The sequence below is a fragment of the Zingiber officinale genome, chromosome 9A, assembly GCF_018446385.1.
Source record: "Zingiber officinale cultivar Zhangliang chromosome 9A, Zo_v1.1, whole genome shotgun sequence".
NCBI lineage: Eukaryota > Viridiplantae > Streptophyta > Magnoliopsida > Zingiberales > Zingiberaceae > Zingiber > Zingiber officinale.
In genome coordinates this window covers 7,087,261-7,109,388 of record NC_056002.1, presented here as the reverse complement: position 1 = coordinate 7,109,388, position 22,128 = coordinate 7,087,261, and the positions used below count along the sequence as shown (strand labels likewise).

At 38.9% G+C, this 22,128-nt stretch overlaps 1 protein-coding gene across 2 annotated transcripts; it reads right to left on the bottom strand.

Annotated features, from left to right (window-relative positions):
- Positions 1–1,507: 1,507 nt before the first annotated feature.
- On the bottom strand, positions 1,508–3,463 carry LOC122018693 (transcription factor bHLH137-like). 2 transcript variants are annotated; one of them, XM_042576093.1, is made up of 8 exons: positions 2,891–3,463; positions 2,666–2,806; positions 2,516–2,581; positions 2,379–2,447; positions 2,220–2,303; positions 1,969–2,139; positions 1,825–1,898; positions 1,508–1,745 (listed from the first exon to the last, which is right to left on the bottom strand). In XM_042576093.1, the coding sequence occupies exons 1-8, from the start codon at positions 3,236–3,238 to the stop codon at positions 1,583–1,585; spliced, it is 1,116 nt and encodes a 371-aa protein (XP_042432027.1). In that variant the 5' UTR covers positions 3,239–3,463; the 3' UTR covers positions 1,508–1,582. The 2 variants fall into 2 exon arrangements, with proteins under 2 accessions (XP_042432027.1, XP_042432026.1); XM_042576092.1 differs by having other exon boundaries at positions 1,813–1,898; positions 2,891–3,462.
- Between the last annotated feature and the right edge of the window lie 18,665 nt (positions 3,464–22,128).

Here is a 22,128-nt window from a genome sequence, read left to right as displayed (position 1 = left end):
CTCCAAAGGAACAGGACGAGGCTTGTATGAACTGATTCCTACCGTCGACTCCCTGCACACTTGACAAGCTCTGTCTTGGCATCTTTTGCGGCTTGCTGGCGATCTGCATGGTCATGCTGCTGTCGTGATCCATAATATTTAAAGTCGATGAGTTTTTTTCACCTCCAGAGTTGGGGGACACTGCTTTGAGATTCGGGTTCGAGGGTTAACTTATGGCAGGTTCAGGTTCCATGTCTGAAATTAATAGTTGAATAATCTAGATTCGTATATCTGATTGGTCCACACTGTCTGGGTTTAGATTTTGACTCTCTTATCCGTGTTCACAGGGTGCCAATAAGTAATTAGAGAACCATAGATTTACTATAATAAAATAAAGATTAATTACTGACTGACATGTTTATATTCTTAGAAAATATTTCTTCCAACCTCTGGTTATTTGATGATCAACTATAAACTAACTTCATGATACACAGCATAATCATCTTCTTTTTACAAAGGTAGATTTTGACTCTCTTTAATTATCAGAAACGGGGGGGTCTTTCAACCTAAACATTTCTACGATAGATTTAATTAGTTGAAGTGGGAAATTGAATCAAAGATAAATTTGAGTTTAGTTCCAACGTAAATTTTCCCAAGCAGGGAAATCAAAGTGCTTTTTAGATCTGGGAATGTAAAAACTTTAAGTGGATTCTAATAATTATAAAATTTTAAGGTGCGATTGGAAAACAAATTGAAATTGTGATGCTGAAATGAACTTTTTTTGTTAGATCATGTCCGATAGAACCCTTTCACATATGACTATCTATGCTTATATGATTTTTGGCACGTTTTTATTTATCTGTGTGCAAATTTTAAAATGAGCTTATACATAAATTTAAAAATATTGTTTTTATATAATTTTAAAATGCTACTAAATTATTTTTCAGTGTTATTAAAATTAAATTATAGTTAATATGAATTTTTTCTATTTTTCAAAAAACTTATTTCAAGAAACATTCAACATCTATAGTGCAAATTCTAGCAAATATAATATTAAAGTTAGGACAATTTTTTTTAGAAGTGCTTTGTTTTACTTACTCCTTTCATTTGGTATAAATATCAGCCAATCACGGCCGTTCTCCGATCCTTACTTCTAAATGAAAGAATTAGGATGAAGCTAACGATATAAGTAAACATCTAAAGCAAGGAGTTCAACTTAGGTTTTTGTTAATTGTAGTATTTATAGTTGCTCTGAAATTTCACCTAACATCCTTTATGATTGCCAAGGACACTTTTTTCTTGAGAAAACAATGCCTTTTGCACTGAATGGGCCATCAACTTTTGGCATGAAAGTGAAGATGAAACATCAGCATAACTTCAAAGTATCTCTACTGGTTGGCTTGTGCCGCTGTGCAAACGCCTCATAAGCTGTTTGCACTGCAGCCTGCTCGTCGGCAGCTCAATAATTCACTTAGTCAATGTTTGTTAGCTGCTTGTTGTATCTTATGCATATACTGAATTCCAAAGAAACGACAAGAGTCTCACTGGTTTTGTTTTTTTGAATTTTTCACCATACATACACTTTCAAAACCATGTTCAGAGTTCAAGATGACAAATAGCAAGCCTTTATCGAATTCCTCCTCTTGTCTTCCTTTCTTCTCCCTTGTTTAGCCTTCCATCTCTCTCTCTCTCTCTTCAATGTTTCAATCACTGATTCTAAGCTTGGAGTTGTAGTTCTTTCTGTTCTTGGCCATGGGGCTCGTCCTCTGCCAGTCGGTTGTCAAATAAGAATAGACAATAATTAGGAAGTGCATCAAAGTTATATTTATTTACTGGAAGTGGCACATGTTCAGAAACGCTGCTTGATCCAGGAAGCCTTGTCTTGGTGCATCCACTTGGAGGGGACTACCAGTAACTTCCTAAAAGTAGATGCTCACCATTTAGTTTTAGTTCAAATGGGTATGCATCTTGAGATGGAGTATACAAAACCTGAGAGAAGCTTGTGTGTGCTTGGGAATGCAGTGAGGGAGCTCCTGCTGCGTTCTCCATCAGCTGGTAGCTTGTGAATGCTTCATTCTCATAAGATTTAGCCTGAGACTGAAGGTGGTTATTTTGTTCCACACAAGGCTGCGGTTGCTGTACTATGCCCCTGATCAGTTTCTGAGATTTTCAATTCAAATTGAAACATCGTATCAGGCTCTGTTTATTTATATGTAGCTAAACGAAGAATGCGAGATTACCTGCTGTTGATTGATGCAGTCCATGAGGTCCATGTTGAAGTCGTATAGCACAGGACTCAAGGATGCAATCTTCATCGATAGAAACTGAAGAACAAATTTAGAAGATTGGTAGTGTTTATCCAAAAAAAAATGTAAACAATTTGTTGTTTAATTGAATACCTCAACTTGGTTTTGCAAGGACTGCACGTAGTTAATTATCTCATCCAGCATTAGTGCTTTTCCAGTCACCTGATCAAAACAATGGAAAAATTAGATAATCTTAAAAAAAAAAGATTCTGACTTGCAAAATCAAGTACCTTGTCACAGCCAGGAACAAGGCCCTGCAGCATCTTCATTCTTTCACTAATCTTCTCTCTTCTCAACTGAAACCATCGAACTTAATTATTTATACAAATATAATCGAGCTATGGAACCGAATCAATTGTTTCTCTCATACAGCTCCTCACCCTCTCTGCGAGACTGTGGCTATCTGTTGCTTGACCTCTCTTTGCTCTAACATATACATCTGAGTTGGAGCTCTGTTTCTTTTCCTCTGTTTTCTTTGCAGCTCGCTTCTGCCTCTTGCTCTTGCCTTCCTTTGCATTATTCTACAAGTTTTTTTTTTTTTTTGGAAAAAAAGAAAAAAAGTTCAGATGGTAATAACAGAAGCAGACAGTTCAACAAAATTCCACCTTGCATTGAGTTGACGCAGTGGGCAAACTGGTCTCATCCGATCTACTCTTTCTTTTGTTCTCAATTGTAGTTGAAGCTTCTTGATTCGCAATCACTGAGCAAACAAAGTGGCCATCAAACGAAGCAGAAGCAGCAGAGTTGTCATTCACAACGGCAGAGCTGCATGCGTCGTCAAGCGGTGAAAAGAGATAACTGGGGAAGCATGAAGAGTCCAAAAGGAAGCCATGAGGCAGAGGCTGCTCTTGACACGCCATTGAACCAGAGGGAATCGAAGAGAGGGAGATGGGGAATGGGTGTGTGGCACTCTTTGGTTCGGCCGGCGGACTATAAATAGAGCTAGAAGCCATTGATTGATCTCTATTCACTACAGACTACAGTAAGTGTATGTATTAATCAAAAGCTTTCATTGGGCAATGATGGCAATGGGCATTGATGCAGGGAAAGGTAAAATGGAGTGGACCGAACTCCCAACAAGAAAGGAATGGGGTATGGCATAGGACTAGGACTTCGCTTTCAAGCTTGTCTCGGATTTGGCGGTACAAGGTGGGGGAATGGGCTTTGTTTAGCTGTCGTGGAGAGGGAGAGAGAGTGAGAGAGAGATATGAAGGAAGAGAAAAAGGAAAAGAAGAGCAAGAAGAAGAAGGTGAGTCGTCTCTGTTGGAGACGACATGGCGGGGCTTCATGGTCGAGTGCCGACTTCATTCCTGGGCCGAAGGCCAACATGACCCACACTTGGGTTCGGAGAACCGGACCGGACATCTGAATATTTTATTAATAAGTTCATCATTTTCATCTTTATTGTGTGGTGTGGATCAAAATTGAAAAGAAATGTTGACTACATTGAACTCATTAAATTCCATTTGTCCGATACCTCAGAAGAATATTATTTATTTTTTTTCAAAATAAATTATTTTTTTTATCATAATTAGATTATTAAGATAAAACTACATGGTTTAATATAACCATGCATTCCATATTTGTTCTAATTTATTTCTTCTATGATATATTATTGCATTCACTTGAAACATGCATTAATAAATTTTATTCAATTTTGATTATATATTGTCAAAATTTATCTAATCCTTTTATTTTATTCTTCGTAATAACTTTGATTATATAGCAATTTTGTCAGACTATTTAAACTATGGAAATCTCTCAAAAAAAGAATTGATGGTAATTTCAAGAGTGATGAAAGTGAAATAAAAATAGAACTACAAATGAATACAATAAATATTAATCAAAAGCCTTGAAAACATATAAGACATATGTACATCAATTACATTGGTGATTAAAAATCCCATGGTAATCAACAATAATACATATTTATTGATAAAATAAAAATTAATTGGATTGAATTAAAAAGAAGACCAATTAGAGTAATGAGAATTAAAAAGAAACTTAAAACAACATCCAAAGAAAGTGTAAAATAAATTAACACCATGGGCATTCAAGGATTGAATCCACTAATCATCAACCAATTGAGTGATATCTCATAATAAAATTATAATTAACTATTTGCTTAAGCCCTAAACAAAGTCAATTATACATCTAAAGTAGATCCGTAGTAACTAGGAATTTAGGGGAAAACCTATTTTGACATCAAAATAGGTCTTTTATGTAAAGTCTAAATCCTAATCTTGGCCTTGATCAAATCATGTGTTATTTTGATTAATCCCTATTCTCATCTAATCAACTCCTATAACTCCCGTCAGGTCTAACCAAGATTCAATTGCAGTCTGACATGACCATGTGACTTGATCGACATTGTCTAGCTTTAGTGCAACCTAATTAAGGCTCAAATGTCAACTTAATCAATTCATCAAAAAAAAAATGTCAACTTAATCAAGATCTAAACCCTAAACCCTTAATCAAGATCTAATGTTAACCTGACATAAGTTGTATCTATATTTGTTGATCAATAACCTAGTTTTGGCTTGATCAAGATAGTCTAATTTGCACACTAAATTAAATGATAAATAGAAAAGTGTTAATGACACTAAATTAAATGATAAATAGAAAAGTGGTAAATCAAGGTCTTCCAACATCCTACACTCATGAAAAATGTAATGATTAATGACACTATAAAAATTTTGAATGAGCAACGACAAAATAGAATTCACCAAAATAGTTAGGGTGCTTTAGTGAAAGTTGAAAAGGACTTTAAGCTCTGTTAGATGTTATGATAATACTATAGCAAGAAGTGGCCATGAAGTAGGTAAGACTATGTACATGTAATCATCAAAATAGTTATTGTATATTAAATGTGGATAAGAGACCATTGATAACCTACCAAATGTGACCCCACTTTTATTTTTATAAAATGAAACCCAAATCCTCTAAATAGGAGTGAAAAGTGTGAGCTTACCTATTCAGAAGGATCAAGTTAATCCATGTTAATTTAAATGGGCTGAAGTTCCCGAAAGGGTTAGCTTAATCAGAATGAATTCAAACAACTCTAGTTCAAGGCAATTAAGTTGCAGTTGAACGCTATACACAAGCCTTTATGTTTCAATAATCATGAGTCAACGCCATTTATTTAGGTGAAGTCCTGCTGTTGGATTTAATATTCCTTAACGGGGAGGGTAGATTAACGGAGAGGGTAGATCCTCTGGTCTATTTTTTCATAATTTTCTCTTGGTCCTCTTTGTAATTGTGGTAGGATCATAATTGGAATTTGGTCGCAATTAATTGTAATTTTTTCTTAGATTCACATTCCCGTTTAGGTTATTGTTTGAGTCGGGACAGACAGACGGAGGTTGCCCAGAGTCACTCCCCGCTTGGCATCCGATAACCTAGCCAACCATCCACCGCTAGCGGCCTCCGACCGCTTGCCCAGACCTAAACTATAATCTGTATGGGAATGTGAACCCAGGGAGGGATCACAGTCAATTGCGACTGGATTCCAACCACCATCTGACCGCAATTGCGAAGGGAACCAGGAGGGGACCATGGAAAAGCGAACTAGAGGATCTGCATTCCTTAAGGTGGGCTCATATGTGATTTAAGACTTACAATACTGAAACTCGTTAAGTGATCTAACTTAAGATTATTGGGTATCGAGTTATTGGATACTGACCTCGCATGTATAGAACTCATTATCCACATTCATTATCATCTATGGGATGATAATGGATATGCACTATGATACGGGTTATGCCGAGCGGATTCAAGAAATGACAGGGATATTAAAAGTCAAGATGAGATGACAATCAAGCTTAGGATAGAATAATGTTTATTACCTAGTTCTGTCGATAGCCTTGCATCAAAGTCCTGATGCTCAGATAGGGTTGACCAGTTATAAACTCGATCGAACATAAAGATACTCAACCTTGTGAAGTTTTTAGTATACAATCGGTCGAGCAAACGTCAAACGAACATGAGGATGCCTATGTGTGTTCGACTGGGCAAAGCCCGATTGAACTTAAAGGTACTCAACCTTGTAAAACTTTTAGTATGCGATCGGCCGAACGAACATAAGGGTGCATGTGTGTGCTCGACCGGGCAAAGCCCGATCAAGCTTAAAGGTACTCAACCTTATAAAGCTTAGCTTCTAGCATATGATCGACTGAGCGAAGGCGGAATGAGTATAGGGGTGTCTGTGTGCGCTCAACCCGGCAAAGCCTAGTTGAGCTTAAAGGTGTTGGTGCAGCGGAGACCGGCAAGAGGGGGGTGAATTGCTGAAAACAAAAACAAACTATACCCTCCTCGGATTTCAACTCAGAATTTAAATCAGCAACTAAATTAATGAAACAGAAAAAGAAACACGAATGGAAAAGACTCAGAGATTTAACCTGGTTACAACCAAGGAGGTTGTTAATCCAGGAATGTAGAAAAGCGTAGTAAGAAAAATCTCCTTCTCTGAAGGCGGAGAAGCCTTTTACACTTTTGAAGTTCACTAGTTGCTTAGGAATTGCTAACAGATTGATTGCTTGAGTTGTTCTCTAATTCCTAGCTCCAGGGGCCTTTAAATAGCCTCTGGAAATTCTATCCCGAGGGTCCAAGGCGCCTCCAACAAGGTTCAAGGCGCCTCCACAGCTCGGTCAGCGGATAGAACTCTATCCGAACGTAAACGGTCATTTTGACCTGTTGAAGGCGCCTCCAATCAGGCTGAAGGCGCCTTCAAGCTGGAGGCGCCTCCAGTCAGGTTGGAGGCGCCTCCAAGCTGGCAGCTCAGCTCCTTTGAGTTCGTTTCCAGCTTGTTGCGACTTCCGATGCTCCGATCTTTTGGGTGATTGTGGCCAACCGAAATAGGGCTCACCCGAACCCAATTTCCGGCCTTCCTCGAGCAGCCTTCCGTCCCGGCTTAACGTCCCTCGAACGTCGCGTACGCTCTTCACGCCCACCGGAGTACTCTTCCGCAGCTTTCTCGTCCTTCGGACGCACCGAGCCCGTCGGCTCCCTTCCCGTGTCGTCCTTCTCGCTAGCTGCGTCTTCCGCTCGACTTCCTGTGTTCCTAAGCTCCTGCACACTCAGACACAGGGATCAAACACAGCAGGACCTAACTAACTTGGTTGATCACATCAAAACTACCACGGGGTCCAACAATCTCCCCCTTTTTGATGTGCATCAACCCAAGTTCAAGTTAGGGTTAAACTAAACATAAAAAGTAATTTTAAAGAAAAATTACTAAACTAACAAGTTATGCATAATTTTTGCAATTAGTAAAATTGCAACACTCTTTATAAAAAATAATAACAGAAATAAAAAATAATAACAAAATTTTTAAATTTCTTCTAACTCCCCCTAAACTTGTACTTTTCTCTCCCCCTTTGATCACAGCAAAAATGGGGTTATAAAATATGAAACAAATAAGTTAAGTGAAATGCATAGAATTTTTTTTTTTTTAAAAAATTCTAAGTTATTTAAAAAAATAATCTTCTAAGTTAAATTTTTGAATTTTAAAAAAAAATTTCTAGGGAAAAAAAATTTCTCAGTCAAATTGAATTTTCTACAAAAAAATTTTAAGTCAAATTTTTGAATTTCCAGAAAAAAATTTCTAAGTCAATAAAAGTTTCTAAGTCAATAAATATTTTTTTTTTTTTAAATTTTCACAATCTGACGTTTTAGAATTTAAAAAGATTGAAAAACTTTTAAAGCATTATTTGATTCTAGTTTAATGCTTTTTCAAAAACGTTAATTAAACATTTTCTTCCAATATTTTAGCTTCCAGGTCGTGGCGAGGCACTAGGCCTTCTTGGTTATTGGAGCAACAACCACTTCCTTAGACAAAGCTTCCATAAAGAATTTCAATGTTTAATTCTCTCACTATAAGCTTTTAATTTTTGAAAAATTAATTAAGCACAGATTTTGGAACCCAATAGAGGTTCCCTCCTACAGGATTATTCAAAAATCTAGGGGGTACATAGTTTCTTGGTATTTTTCTAAGTTGACCTTGATGTTTCCTTATATACCAATTTAATTTACCATAAGTCCTAATTTTTGACTTTGGAAATTTCTTTAAGTATGCATCATTTTTCAATTTTTCAATTTCTAATTTTAAATTTTCATTTTCTGATTTTAGATGATCATACATTTCTAACGGGCATGCTCTTGCTAAGTTCAATTTTAGTTCAGTATTCTCTTTTTCTAATTGATCTAACTCTTTAGAAAGAGACTTGATAAATTTGAAAGATTGAGTTGGGGTTAGATTGCGTACCTTACTTACCTGGTCTGGTGACGCTCCCCCTTCACTGCTGCTTTCTTCTTCTGATGTTCCTCCCCCTTCATCGATGCTCATCTCTGAGCTGGACGTTTCTTCTTTCTGATGGTTGGCCATCAGTGCTAGTCCCGAGAATTCTTCGACTTCCGATTCGGAGGATGACGAATCTGACCAAGTAGCCTTCAGATTCTTGTGCTTGGAGGGTTCTGGTTTCTTGTATTTTGGCTTTGCCTTTTCTTTCTCCTTTCTCTTTAGCTTTGGACAGTCATCTTTGATGTGTCCCTCTTCGTTGCAGTTGTAGCAGCGAACCGTCCTCTTCTTTCGATCATGCCTCTGCGATTTAAATTTATTAGTATTAAAAAATTTATTGAAGCGTTTTACCAGTAGTGCCGCTTCTGATTCGTCGACTGAGGCTTCAGAGTCAGAACTGTTTATTTTTGCCTTTAGGGCAATGTTCTGACTTGTCTTCTTTGCTCCGTTGGGTTCTGAAACTCGAGATTTGTGAAGTTCAAAAGTACTTACCTCGAGATCCTTAGAGATGTAATACGCATCTACTAAGGAAGCCCACTCTGGAGTTCTAGGGAAGGCGTTGAGCGCGTACCGGATGGAGTCCCGGTTGGATACCTCTTCTCCAAGGTTCGTTAGTTGCATTATTAGCTCCTTGATTCTCGCTTGGAGTTGCGCTACCTTCTCGCCTTGGTTCATCCGGAGGTTCGTTAACTGGTTCCGGAGGATGTCGCGCTTCGCTAGCTTTGCTTCGGAAGTACCTTCATGTAGTTCCAGGAATTTTTCCCAGAGATCTTTCGCTGAGACGTAGCTTCCGATCCGATTTACTTCTTGTGGTGGTAGCACGCTAAGCAGGTGGAACTCCGCCTTTCCGTTGGCGACGAAATCGGCTTGCTCCTTCTTGCTCCATGTGTTTTCTTCTTTGTCTTTCGGCGCTGCAAAACCATATTTCATTGTAATAAGAATATCAAAATCGTTTTGAAAAATACCTCCATTTTGCGCTTCCAGGTGGGGAAGTCTCCGTCAAACTTCGGAGGATGGATGTTTGCTCCGGCCATCGTCTTGATCGTAGTGCTTCAGTTGGCGGTTAGTCCTTCTGAGGCGATCAGGCTCTGATACCACTTGTTGGTGCAGCGGAGACCGGCAAGAGGGGGGTGAATTGCTGAAAACAAAAACAAACTATACCCTCCTCGGATTTCAACTCAGAATTTAAATCAGCAACTAAATTAATGAAACAGAAAAAGAAACACGAATGGAAAAAACTCAGAGATTTAACCTGGTTACAACCAAGGAGGTTGTTAATCCAGGACTGTAGAAAAGCGTAGTAAGAAAAATTTCCTTCTCTGAAGGCGGAGAAGCCTTTTACACTTTTGAAGTTCACTAGTTGCTTAGGAATTGCTAACAGATTGATTGCTTGAGTTGTTCTCTAATTCCTAGCTCCAGGGGCCTTTAAATAGCCTCTGGAAATTCTATCCCGAGTGTCCAAGGCGCCTCCAACAAGGTTCAAGGCACCTCCACAGCTCGGTTAGCGGATAGAACTCTATCCGAACGTAAACGGTTATTTTGACCTGTTGAAGGCGCCTCCAGCCTGGCTGAAGGCGCCTCCAGCCTGGCTGAAGGCGCCTCCAGCCTGGCTGAAGGCGCCTCCAGTCAGGTTGGAGGCGCCTCCAAGCTGGCAGCTCAGCTCCTTTGAGTTCGTTTCCAGCTTGTTGCGACTTTCGATGCTCCGAACTTTTGGGTGATTGTGGCCAACCGAAATAGGGCTCACCCGAACCCAATTTCCGGCCTTCCTCGAGCAGCCTTCCGTCCCGGCTTAACGTCCCTCGAACGTCGCGTACGCTCTTCACGCCCACCGGAGTACTCTTCCGCAGCTTTCTCGTCCTTCGGACGCACCGAGCCCGTCGGCTCCCTTCCCGTGCCGTCCTTCTCGCTAGCTGCGTCTTCCGCTCGACTTCCTGTGTTCCTAAGCTCCTGCACACTCAGACACAGGGATCAAACACAGCAGGACCTAACTAACTTGGTTGATCACATCAAAACTACCACGGGGTCCAACAAAAGGTACTTAACCTTGTAAAGCTTCTAGCATATGATCAACCGAGCGAAGGCCGAATGAGTATAGGGGTGCTTGTGCGTGCTCGACCGGGCAAAGCTCGATTGAGCATAAAGGTGCTCAGCCTTACAAAGCTTCTAGCATTCGATCGGTCGAACGAAGACCGAACAAACATAAGGGTGCTTGTGTGCGCTCGACCGAGCAAAGCCCGATCAAGCTTACATGTGCTCAGCCTTACAAAGCTTCCAGTATTCAATCGATCGAATGAAGGCCGAACGAACATAAGGGTGCTTGTGCGTGCTCAACCGGGCAGAGCTCGATCGAGCTTAAAGGTGCTCAGCCTTACAAAGCTTTTAGCATATGATCGGCCGGGATATATTCTTAATAAAATGCATGCTCAATATGCGATCGGCTTAACAACCGGTTAGAATATATTTAACAGAAGGTATTATTAATGTCTGGCCGGCTTAACGATCGACCGGGATATATTTTTAATAGAAGGTATGCTCAATATGCGACCATCTTAACGACCGACTAGGATATATTCAACAGAAGGTATTCTTGATGTGCACCCGGCTTAACGACCGACTGGGATATATTCTTAACAGAAGGTATACTCAATATGAGACCGACTTAACGACCGGTTAGGATATATTCAACAGGACGTATTCTTAATGTGCGACCGGCTTAACGACTGACCGAGATATATTCAACAGAATGTATTCTTAATGAACGATTGACTTAATGATCGACCAAGATATATTCAACATAATGTATTCTTAATGTATGACTGGTTTAACGACCGGCCAAGATAAGTTCAACAAAGGGTATTCTCAATATACGATCGGCTTAATGATCAGTCGAAATATATTTAGTAGGCAAGTAGTTGACAACCTAATGACAGCCTGACAAACTTGTCGTGAAATATTCTCTCGAAGCTTCTTCGTTAATCAGTTATAGCAATACACTCCTTCGCATATGTAATCAGGGGTGCAAGTCATAAATGATAAAGAAGGTACATCTGGGTAGAAAACAGATTATTGCATGAAGCCCAGGTTGTACTTCTCTCATCTTCTAACAAATTCTAAGAAATCGGGGACCACCTTACGATCACGGAGGTTATGTGAGGAGGTATAAAAAGGGGAATCCTTTCTACTGGCAAGGTATGCAAAAACAAGCACTTGCATCTAAAACCCTACTTCCCTGCATTTTCTTCTTCCACTTTCAAAGAGAGGAAACTAACTTGAATGTCGGAGGGTCTAGCCAAGGATTTTCACCCCGGACTTAGGTTATTAACGCTTTGTTGGCTCGTCTCACTGTGTGCAGGATCATTGAGAAACTCTCTTAAAATCTCAGGAAGCTTCTTGTTCGTTAAACCATCACCTACCGGAGCCAGCGTGTCGTCTCATTGCCTTTAGACATGATCACACTATATATAGGGTTGACCCTCAAGGGTTTAGGGATTATCTTAACCTAGTTTCTTGTTCCCATTGACAAGAAATTTTTCGACACTGTCACACCTAAGCACCTTGAAAGATCTTCCCCATTTGTTTCCACTTCTTCTTCTTCCTCAGGATCTTCTAGACAACTCTAAAGGACAAGAAAAATGACTCTTCAATTAGATGTCTTGTCGTTTTGTTTATGCTTATATATTATGCCATGTTTTCAATAAAACTAGATTATGTCTTGTGTTTTCTTAATTCGAGTTCTTATTTCATTCCTATAATTCATGCAGTTAAGAGAAAACTCAAGTTCCATCAATTGATATCAGAGTCACAGGTTCTGTTTCATCATTTTAATTGGAAATCAAGTTTAAGTTTTTTATCAAATTGTTCTTTGTATGCTAGATCAAGTATTCCTAGTATAATATAATTTTTTATCGTTGAAAATCATGTAAGAGAAAACTAGAATAGACTTATTTTTTTAGTTTTTCATGTTTCTGTGAAAAACACGAAGAACGACGGAAACCGTTATTGTTTAACCTAATTTTAGGTCAAATTGCAATGGTTCAATCGATTGCTTTGGTCAAAAAATCGATTATCAAACCTAAAATTATGAACAAAATCATCTGAAATTGATCGATCAGTTGACCCTAATTGATTAAGTTAGTTTGGTAATCAATTAGCGAATACGAGATCATTTTTTTAATCAATCAAGTCAATCGATTTAATGCTACAACTCAAAATCACAATAAAATCGATTAGCTTAATCGATTGATACCTTCAATCGATTAGAAATAGAATCGATTAACAGTTGAAAATCATGATAAAATTAATAGAAATCGATCAACTTAATCAATTGATGAACTTAATCGATTAGGATTGAAGTCCAATCGATTAACAACTTTAAATTTGCTATAGAATCCATTTTTAATCGATTATGATTATTTTTAATCGATTAACGGTGTTTTGTAATAGATTAAAATGTTGAAGTAATCGATTAACCGTGCTTTGTAATCGATTAAAATGTTAAAGTAAACACTATTTCTATGTGAAATAGTGTTTCATGCATTAAAAGAAAAAAAAAATAACACTGTTTCAACGTGAACCCGTGGAAAAAGAAAAAATATTAAATAAATTTTAATGCTAAGGGATTAAATAATATTATTTAATTATAAAACTGGGAAGCTTTGGCTTTTTAAGGAACGATTGTATTTATCATCATGTAGTCATATACAATAGATTTTCAAATCAATTAGGTAAAATCTATTGATTGTCATATGATATCAATTAATTGGTAAGCCTAATTTAAGTTATTAATATAGATTAAGTGATTATTTGTTCGATTACAGTTCTAGTATTTTCTTGGGTCTATCTACACAACATACTACTAAGTTGAACTAATTATTGAGACCTTGATACCCGGCTAGAGGGGGTAAATAGTCGATTACCTACTTCTATCGCTTCCTATACTAGTTAGTGCAGCGGAAATACAAACAAGCAAATAGAAAGCTACCCTAAAGACAAGAAGAACAAACCAACACGTTCATTTACGTGGTTTGGAGATATCTTACTCCTACTCAACGATTGTTCATAAGGTGGATGATCCCAATTCATCAGTGGATGATTCCCCCAAAAGCTCCGGCTAGCTCAAGTTCCGTGTCAGTGGAGAACCCTCACCACAAACACTTGAACACACACTCTTGATCACCAAGAGACCTTTGGAGACTCTAATAGACTTTAACCAAGTCTATTGTCGTCACCCAAGCCAGTCACCCCAAACTCCATTATATAGAGTTTGGGAAAAATAGCTAAGTCGTTCCTACTATTACCAATCGACTGGTCACACCACTAGTCGATTGGTTCCCTGTGGAATTCGACCGTTACAACTCCAACGGCTCGATATCAGTCGACTAGTGCTAGGATCAGCCGACTAGTCCACTTTGGTTGAGAGAATAGAAGCATTTTGTTCTCTCCCAGTCTAACCACCAGTCGACTGATACATATACCAGTCGACTGGTAACTCCTAAACCTAGGGTTTACCAGAGTACATTCTCTCATGCACTCGTTCTCGTCCACACAACCTTGACATTGCCTTTTAGCCTCCTTCATCAGCCTTACGTCTCTCAGATGCTTCTTTATCCTTTATGTTTTACCTTCAAGAGCTTTCTTCAGCCTTGTCCATTATTGTCAGATCTTCTATTGCCAAGACATACTTGAACTTACATTACCAAGACTACATACTTGGACTTGCATTGCCAAAACTCCACTTGGACTTCTCCTTTGCCAAAATCATGCTTAGACTTTCCTTGTTATACTTGCATCCTGCACACTCACAAGCGCATGTCAAATACAACAATAAACCTAATTTCAACCTTTGCCCAAGCATCAAGACCTAGAATCACACCGATTGCTCCAACAATCTTCCTTTTTTTGATGTTTGACAACCCATTTAAATTAGGGAAATAATGTAGCAATACTATAAATAAATATGCAAATCAATTCATGCATAAATCATGGAACTCACTCATAAGCTCTTCCTTTACCTAAACTCTCTCTTGAGCTAGGATTTCCCGTAAAGGTAAATTTCTCCCCCTTTGTTAATAAATGAGCAATCGCTCACCCTTCACCTAAGCTCCCACTTGAATTAGGATTTCTTGCAAAGGCGTGTAGGTTTCTCATTTAAACCTAACACTTCTCCCCCTTTACCAATTATCAAAAAGAGCTCCAACATATCTCAATTATTGGACTCTTTAACCTCTAATGACCATAATTAGCATGTATTTTTCCCATAAAATTATATACATATATACCATCCCTTTGGTGCCTTGAAAGGAACTTCCAATGTGGTCCAATGGTCCCAATCCATTTGGAACCACGTCTCCAACCACTTCCTCCAATACTCGAAATTATCTCGATTGTATGGAGGTGGGATTCGGATATCCCATCCTAATGGTCCTTCTGATTCCATCTTCTTTATCTAGCACTAGCTCCTTCCAACAGTTAGTCCTTCAGAAGCACTTCTTATTCTGATACCAATTGTTAGGACCTTGATGCCCAACTAGAAGAAGTGAATAGTCGATCACCCACTTTGATCGCTTCCTACACTTGTTAGCGTAGCGGAAATACAAACAAGCAAATAGAAAGCTATCCTAAAGACATGAAGAACAAACCAACATGTTCATTTAGGTGATTCGGAGATAGCTTACTCCTACTCCACTACTATTTGTAAGGTGGACGATCTTAATTCATCGGTGGATGATTCCCCGGAAAGATCCAGCTAGATCAAATTCCTTATTGGTGGAGAAACCTTACCATAAATACTTGAACACACACTTTTAATCACCAAGAGCTAGAGCTTTGGAGACTCTAATAGGCTTTAACCAAGTCTATTATCATCACCCAAGCCAACCACTTTAAGCTTCATTATATAAAGCTTGGAAAAAATAGTCAAGTTATTTCTACTGTTACTAGTCGACTGGTTACATCACCAGTCGACTAGTCCCCTATGAAATTTGACCATTACAACCACAACGGCTTGATACCAGTCGATTGATGTTAGGATCAGCCGACTAGTCCACTTTGGTTGTGAGAACAGAAGTATTTTATTATCTCCCAGTCCAACTACCAGTCAATTGGTCATACACCAGTCGATTGGTAAACCTAAAACTAGGGTTTACCCGAGTATATTCTTTCATGCACTCATCCTTGTGTCCCTCAAACAATCATCCTTGGGTAGCGGTAAACCTAAACCTAGGGTTTACCTTGATGCATAACCCTGACCTTGCCTTCTAGCCTCCTCCATCATCCTTACATCCCTCATATGCTTCCCCATCCTTCACGCTTTGCCTTCAAGAGCTTTCATTAGCCTTGTCCTTTGTTGTCGGATCTTCTATTGCCAAGACACACTTGGACTTACGTTGCCAAGACTATATACTTGGACTTACACCGCCAAAACTCTACTTGGACTTCTCCTTTGCCAAAATCAGACTTGGACTTTTCGTGTTGTACTTGCATCCTGCACACTCATAAGCGCATATCAAATATAATAATAAATATAACTTAAACATTAGTCCAAACATCAAAACCTAAGGTCATACTGATTGCTCCAATACTAATGTGTCAGTCAGAAGGAAGGCATCTTAGGTAGGTTTATAGTGCACTTTGTGTTGGTAGATGTATATCCATGTTAAGAGTATTGACCTAAAGGAAGACTACTTTTATGCCAGATATATGTACAAGGTAGCTTACAACTATGGAACAAAAAATATTATTTTATTTAGATCATGTACAAAATATGTCAGCCCAAAGAAAGACATATTATGTGACTGATTAAGGTTGTTATAAGTTATGGACCAAAATATAACTCATATAAAGTACCATATTATATGTACAATGGGTTAGCCAAAGGCAAGTTGTGTGATCAATTAAAGTTCGAGTTATATCTGAGAATATCGTTAACAAATTATATTTTAGTCTATAGAGTAAAATGCAATGTTGTATATGGTATCTCATAAAGATCCTATTTATATGTATTTTAAATTTTATTTTATTTACATAATTTTATATTATACATGTTCTTAGCTTTAATTAAATCATGAGATTAAATAAATTTCTTTCTTTAATTTAAGTGCAATTTGTAACTTCAGTATTAATACCATCTCAACATTAACTAGTTCAAATTTTATTAAATGGAAAGAATACATGATCGTAATCTTAGGTTGCATAGATTTAGAATATGTATTAAGGAATGATCGTCCCTCACCCCTGACTAGTGCTAGCACAATAATGTAGAGGGCTAAATTTTAGCTATGAGAAAAATCAAATTGTATATGTTTAAGTATCAGGAGACTTTACATACTAGCACCAACAAAGGGGTCAATAATAGAGGGAGGAGATGCTAGGAGTTTTTTAAACTAATTGGTAGACTGATTTACCTCAAATGAAAAGGTCGAGACTACCACACTTCTTACGAAGTTTGTAACCATGCGCTATAGTGGTAAAGGAAACATAAGAGAGTACATTATGAAGATATCTAATATAGAGACAAGTTTGAAAGAACTAAAACTCGATATGTCTGAGGGTATGTTAGTGTCTCTGCTTGATGTCTCTGCTTGTATGGTTCACTCCTTTTAAGATATTATATAATATTCAAAAGAAAAAGTGGGCATTGAATGATTTCATAGCTCAATGCATGTAAAAGGAGGGGAAACTAAAGATTGAGACATCTGAGAGTGCTCACTTAGTATCTAGTTCTCAAAGTGCGAGCAAGATGCAAAAGAGGATCAATAACAAAGGACAAGGAAAATAAACTGTAGATTCTGAAGGCAATGGTCATAAGGAGTACAAGAAGCAGGATAAGAAATTCATTATTTCTTTGGTAAGAAAAAAGGTCATATGAAGAAAGACTGCCTCAAGTATGCCAACTAACATGTAAAGAAGAGTAAACTTCTCAACTTTATTAGTTCGGAAATCAATTTAGTGATTGCACCCACTAACACTTGGTGGATAGATGCCGGTGCTACTACTCATATAAGTATCACTATGTAGAGTTGTCTCAGGAGTTGACTTTTGCTTGATGGTGAAAGATACATCTATATAGAGAATGGAAAGAAGGCTAAAGTTGAGTCGATTAATGTTTTTAAATTTTGTTTAGGAACTAATGTCTTTCTAGATTTAGAAAATATATTTATTGTACCATCTTTTTTATGAAATTTAATTTCAATTTCTTGTTTGAACAAATCAAGTTATTCTTGTTTATTTATAAATGAAATTTTTAGTATTTTATTTAATTATGTGTTGGTTGGAAATGATTCCTTGGTTGATAAACTTTATAAATTGAACACCTTTGCTCCTCCAATTGACAACGTAATAATGCATAGTATAAGTATGAAATGTAAATTGACTGATGAGAATTCTTTCATACTATGACATAAATATTTATGACATATATCCAAACAACGCCTATAAAAGTTAATGTCACTTGAAATTTCCAATTCCCTTTACATGTCAAACTTTGATGTTTGCATAGAGTGTGTTAAGGGGAAGACGACTAACAAAAGGAACAAAGGGTATATCCATTATAGTGATATTTTGGAGATAATATATATGAACATTTATGGACCATTCCCTAAGGTATCTTGGAATGGACAAACATATTTTATTAGTTTCATAGATAACTATTCCATATTTAGCTATCTGTACCTTATTCATAAGAAGTTACAATCTTTGGGCATGTTCAAAATTTTTAAATATGAAGTTGAACTTCAACTAGAAAAGAAAATTAAAGTCATCTGATCTGACCATGAAGATGAATATTATAGTCGATATAATTGACGAGGCGAACAATGTCCAGGACCTTTTTTGAACTACCTTATTGAGTGTGACATTGTGCCTCAATATACCATGACTGGTACACCTAGTCAAAATTGATGTAGTTGAGCGTCACAATCAAACCCTGATATGGTGAGAAATATGATAGGGGTGAGACACTCAAGACTGCAATTTACTTACTTAATAGAGTATGTAGTAAGACAGTAACTAAAAACTCATTCAAGATATGAATGAGTAGATAGCCTAGCATTAGGCATTGACATGTCTGGGGTTGTCCAGTTGAGGCTAGGCCTTACAGGCTTAATAAAAGGAAATTAGACTCAAGGACTGTTAGCTATAATTTTATACGTTACTCTGAGAAGTCAAGAAGATATAAATTTTATAATCCATCTAAGAGATCCTTTTCGAAATGGGAAATGCCAAATTTATTGAGAACAGTGGGAGTGATAAAATCGGGAAAGTATCTTTTGAGAAAAATGTTGATGATCCTCCTATGATCACTACTAGTGCAATCAGTAACGATATAGTTGTCATACCACACATTATGGATATTGCACATCCAGTAAGCGTAGTGAACCAAGATATTCCCATGATATATCCAATGCAATTGGAGGACTCTGCCACTGTAATTGAGGTATTGTCTCATATTAATGAGCAAGTATCTCAACCACCTCAAACACAAGTGTCTTTAAGGTGATACACAAGGAAATGGGGAACCATGAATTCTCATGATTATGTTTATCTCTAAGAGAATGATTTTGACATAGTGTTGGAAAGTGATCCTATATCTTTTCAAGAAGTCAAATAATGCTCTAACTCTGAAAGGTGGATTAACGTTATGCAAGAAAAGTTGAAGTTTATGACATAAAATGATGTTTAGGAACTTGTCGAATTTCTTGAAGGTAAGAAGCACGTTGGCTATGTTGGACCCCGTGGTTGTTTTGATGTGATCAACCAAGTTAGTTAAGTCCTGTTTGTTTTTTATCACTGTGTCTAAGTGTGCAGGAGCTTAGGAGCGTAGGAAGTCGAGCGGAAGACGCAGCTAGCAAGAAGGATGACACGGGAAGGGAGTCGACGGGCTTGGTGCGTCCGAAGGACGAGAGAGCTACGGAAGAGTACACCGGTGGGCGAGAAGAACGTGCGCAATGTTCGAGGGACGTAAAGCCGGGACGAAAGACTGCTCGAGAAGAAGGCCGGGAATTGGGTTCAGGTGAGCCCTATTCCGGTTGGCCGCAATCACCCAAGCGAGCGGAACCAGAGCAAGTCAACCTGGAAGTTGACTTGACAAGTGTTCAGTCGACCGGACGCCATGATCCGTCGACCGAACCCCTATAATCAGAAGCTAGTCGTTGGTGACACATCAGCAGCCATGTCAGCAACCAACCATTGGCTAATCGGTCGACCGAACCGGAGATAAACCAGAGACTTAGTCGAGCATGCAAATCGGGCTAGCTCAGGGAGAGACCGTTGGTTGATCGGTCGACCGAACAATGAGATCGATCGACCGAACGCAGGCTCTATCCATACAGACTACATCTGGACGAAAGGCTGGTCAAGTACGAAGGTTCGGTCGATCGAACCTGGGGATTGGTCGACTAATCCCTCTTGAGTTAAATCCTGATCCCGAAGATCAGGTGAACTGGATAAGTCTTGGAACCCCTATATAAAGGGGTCTCGAACAACTATTTAGAATTAAAGAAAATCAACTCTGTATTTCATTTCCAAGCAACGTGTAAGAGCTTTCAAAGTGTAAAAGACTTCTCCGCCTTCAGAGAAGGAGACTCTGTTAGTACACCTGTTCAACCGCCTTGGATTAACAACCGTCTCAGTTGTAACCAAGTCAATTCGCTGAGCCCCTTTTTCTCTTATGTTATTTTTACTTAACTTTACTGTTGCTTTTATTTTGAGTTGAAAGTTTTGAGGAGGGTATTCTTGTTTGCAGGCAATTCACCCCCCCTCTTGCCGGTCCCGCTGCACCAACAAGTGGTATTAGAGCCCGATAGCCTCAGAAATACTAACAACCTACTGAAGCATAAAGATCGAGACAATGACCGACGTGAACATTCATCCCCCAAAGTTTAACGGAGACTTTGCAACATGGAAGCGAAAAATGGAGATATTTTTTAAAACTGAATTTGATATACTTGTAATAATGAAATATGGATATACAGCGCCAAAAGACAAAGAAGAGTGCAACTAGACGAAGAAGGAGCAAGCCAATTTCGTAGCCAATGGAAAGACGAAATTCCACCTGCTCAATGTCCTGCCACCCCAGGAGGTAAGTCGGATCGGAAGCTACGACTCCGCCAGAGACCTCTGGGAAAAATTCCTGGAGCTCCACGAAGGCACCTCAGAAGCAAAGCTAGCGAGGCGCGATATCCTCCGGACACAACTAACAAACCTCCGGATGAACAACGGCGAGAAGGTACCGCAACTCCAAGCGAGAATCAAGGAGATGATAACGCAACTGAAAAATCTCGGCGAATCAGTAATGAACCGAGACTCCATCCGATACGCGCTCAACGCCTTCCCCAGAACTCCTCAATGGGCGTCCTTAGTAGATGCATACTACATCTCTAAGGACTTTGAGGTAAGTAGTTTAGAAAGCTTATTCTCTACCTTCAAACTTCACGAGTCTCGACTTGCAGAGACTAAACAAGTAGAGAAGTTGAACCTCAACATCGCCCTAAAAGTCGAAAAGGACGACTCCGACTCCAAAGCATCGATCGACGAAATAGAAGAGACTCTTCTGGTAAAAAAAATTAAATAAGTTCGTTAAAACTAATAAGTTTAAATCGTAATCGAGGAAACATCAACGCAACAGAAGGACGACCCGATGCTACAACTGCAACGAGGAAGGACATATCAAGGATGATTGTCCTAAACTGGAGAAAAAGAACAAGGAAAAGCCTAAAAAAACCAACGTCCTCAACACGCAAGAGTCTGAAGGCTACATGGGATGATTCTTCATCCTCTGAGTCAGAAGTCGAAGCCTTCTCAGGAATAGCACTGATGGCCAATCTGTTGGATCGAGACGCGCTAGAGGGGGGGGTGAATAGCGCTCGTGGCTATTTTGATCGTATCGGAATCGTAAAACTATCAAAGTAAATATACGCAGCGGAAATAACGAATGCAATCACAGAGGGACACAAGAAGTTTTACTTCGTTCGGAGCCTAAGGCGACTCCTACTCGAAGGCCCGCGATCCTTGATCGCTTTCCATGGGCAACAACTATAAGCTCGTAAAATGTACAATAAGATATTACAATTGAAAGAACTAAAACAAATTATACCGACAACAATAAAGTAGCAGAATCTGAAGCTCCGGGTTGTCGGGGACTTGTAACAGCACTTCTGGGTGTTTCTAGAGCAGCTTGTAGCGTAAGGATTGCTTGGAGTTCGTTGTTTTGGTGCTGCTGCTCGAGACCCCTTATAAAGGGTGTTCAAGGCGCCTTGAAGCCCTTCAAGGCGCCTTAAACAGGCCGAGTCACCCGCGGAGATCAGCACAGACTTGGTCAAACTTCATCCAGTTCAAGGCGCCTTCAGCCTACCCAAGGCGCCTTCAACCTTCGACCCAAGGCGCCTTGAACTTCATCTAAGGTGCCTCCAACCTTCTGTGCTGGCTTTTCCTGGTTCGCACCCGAGGCGCCTCCAAGCTCCATGGAGGCGCCTCGGACACTGTTCATCCGAGTTGTAACTTGCTCCTTTGTGTTAGTCCTAAACACATACCTGCAAAACAAAGTTAGCACGA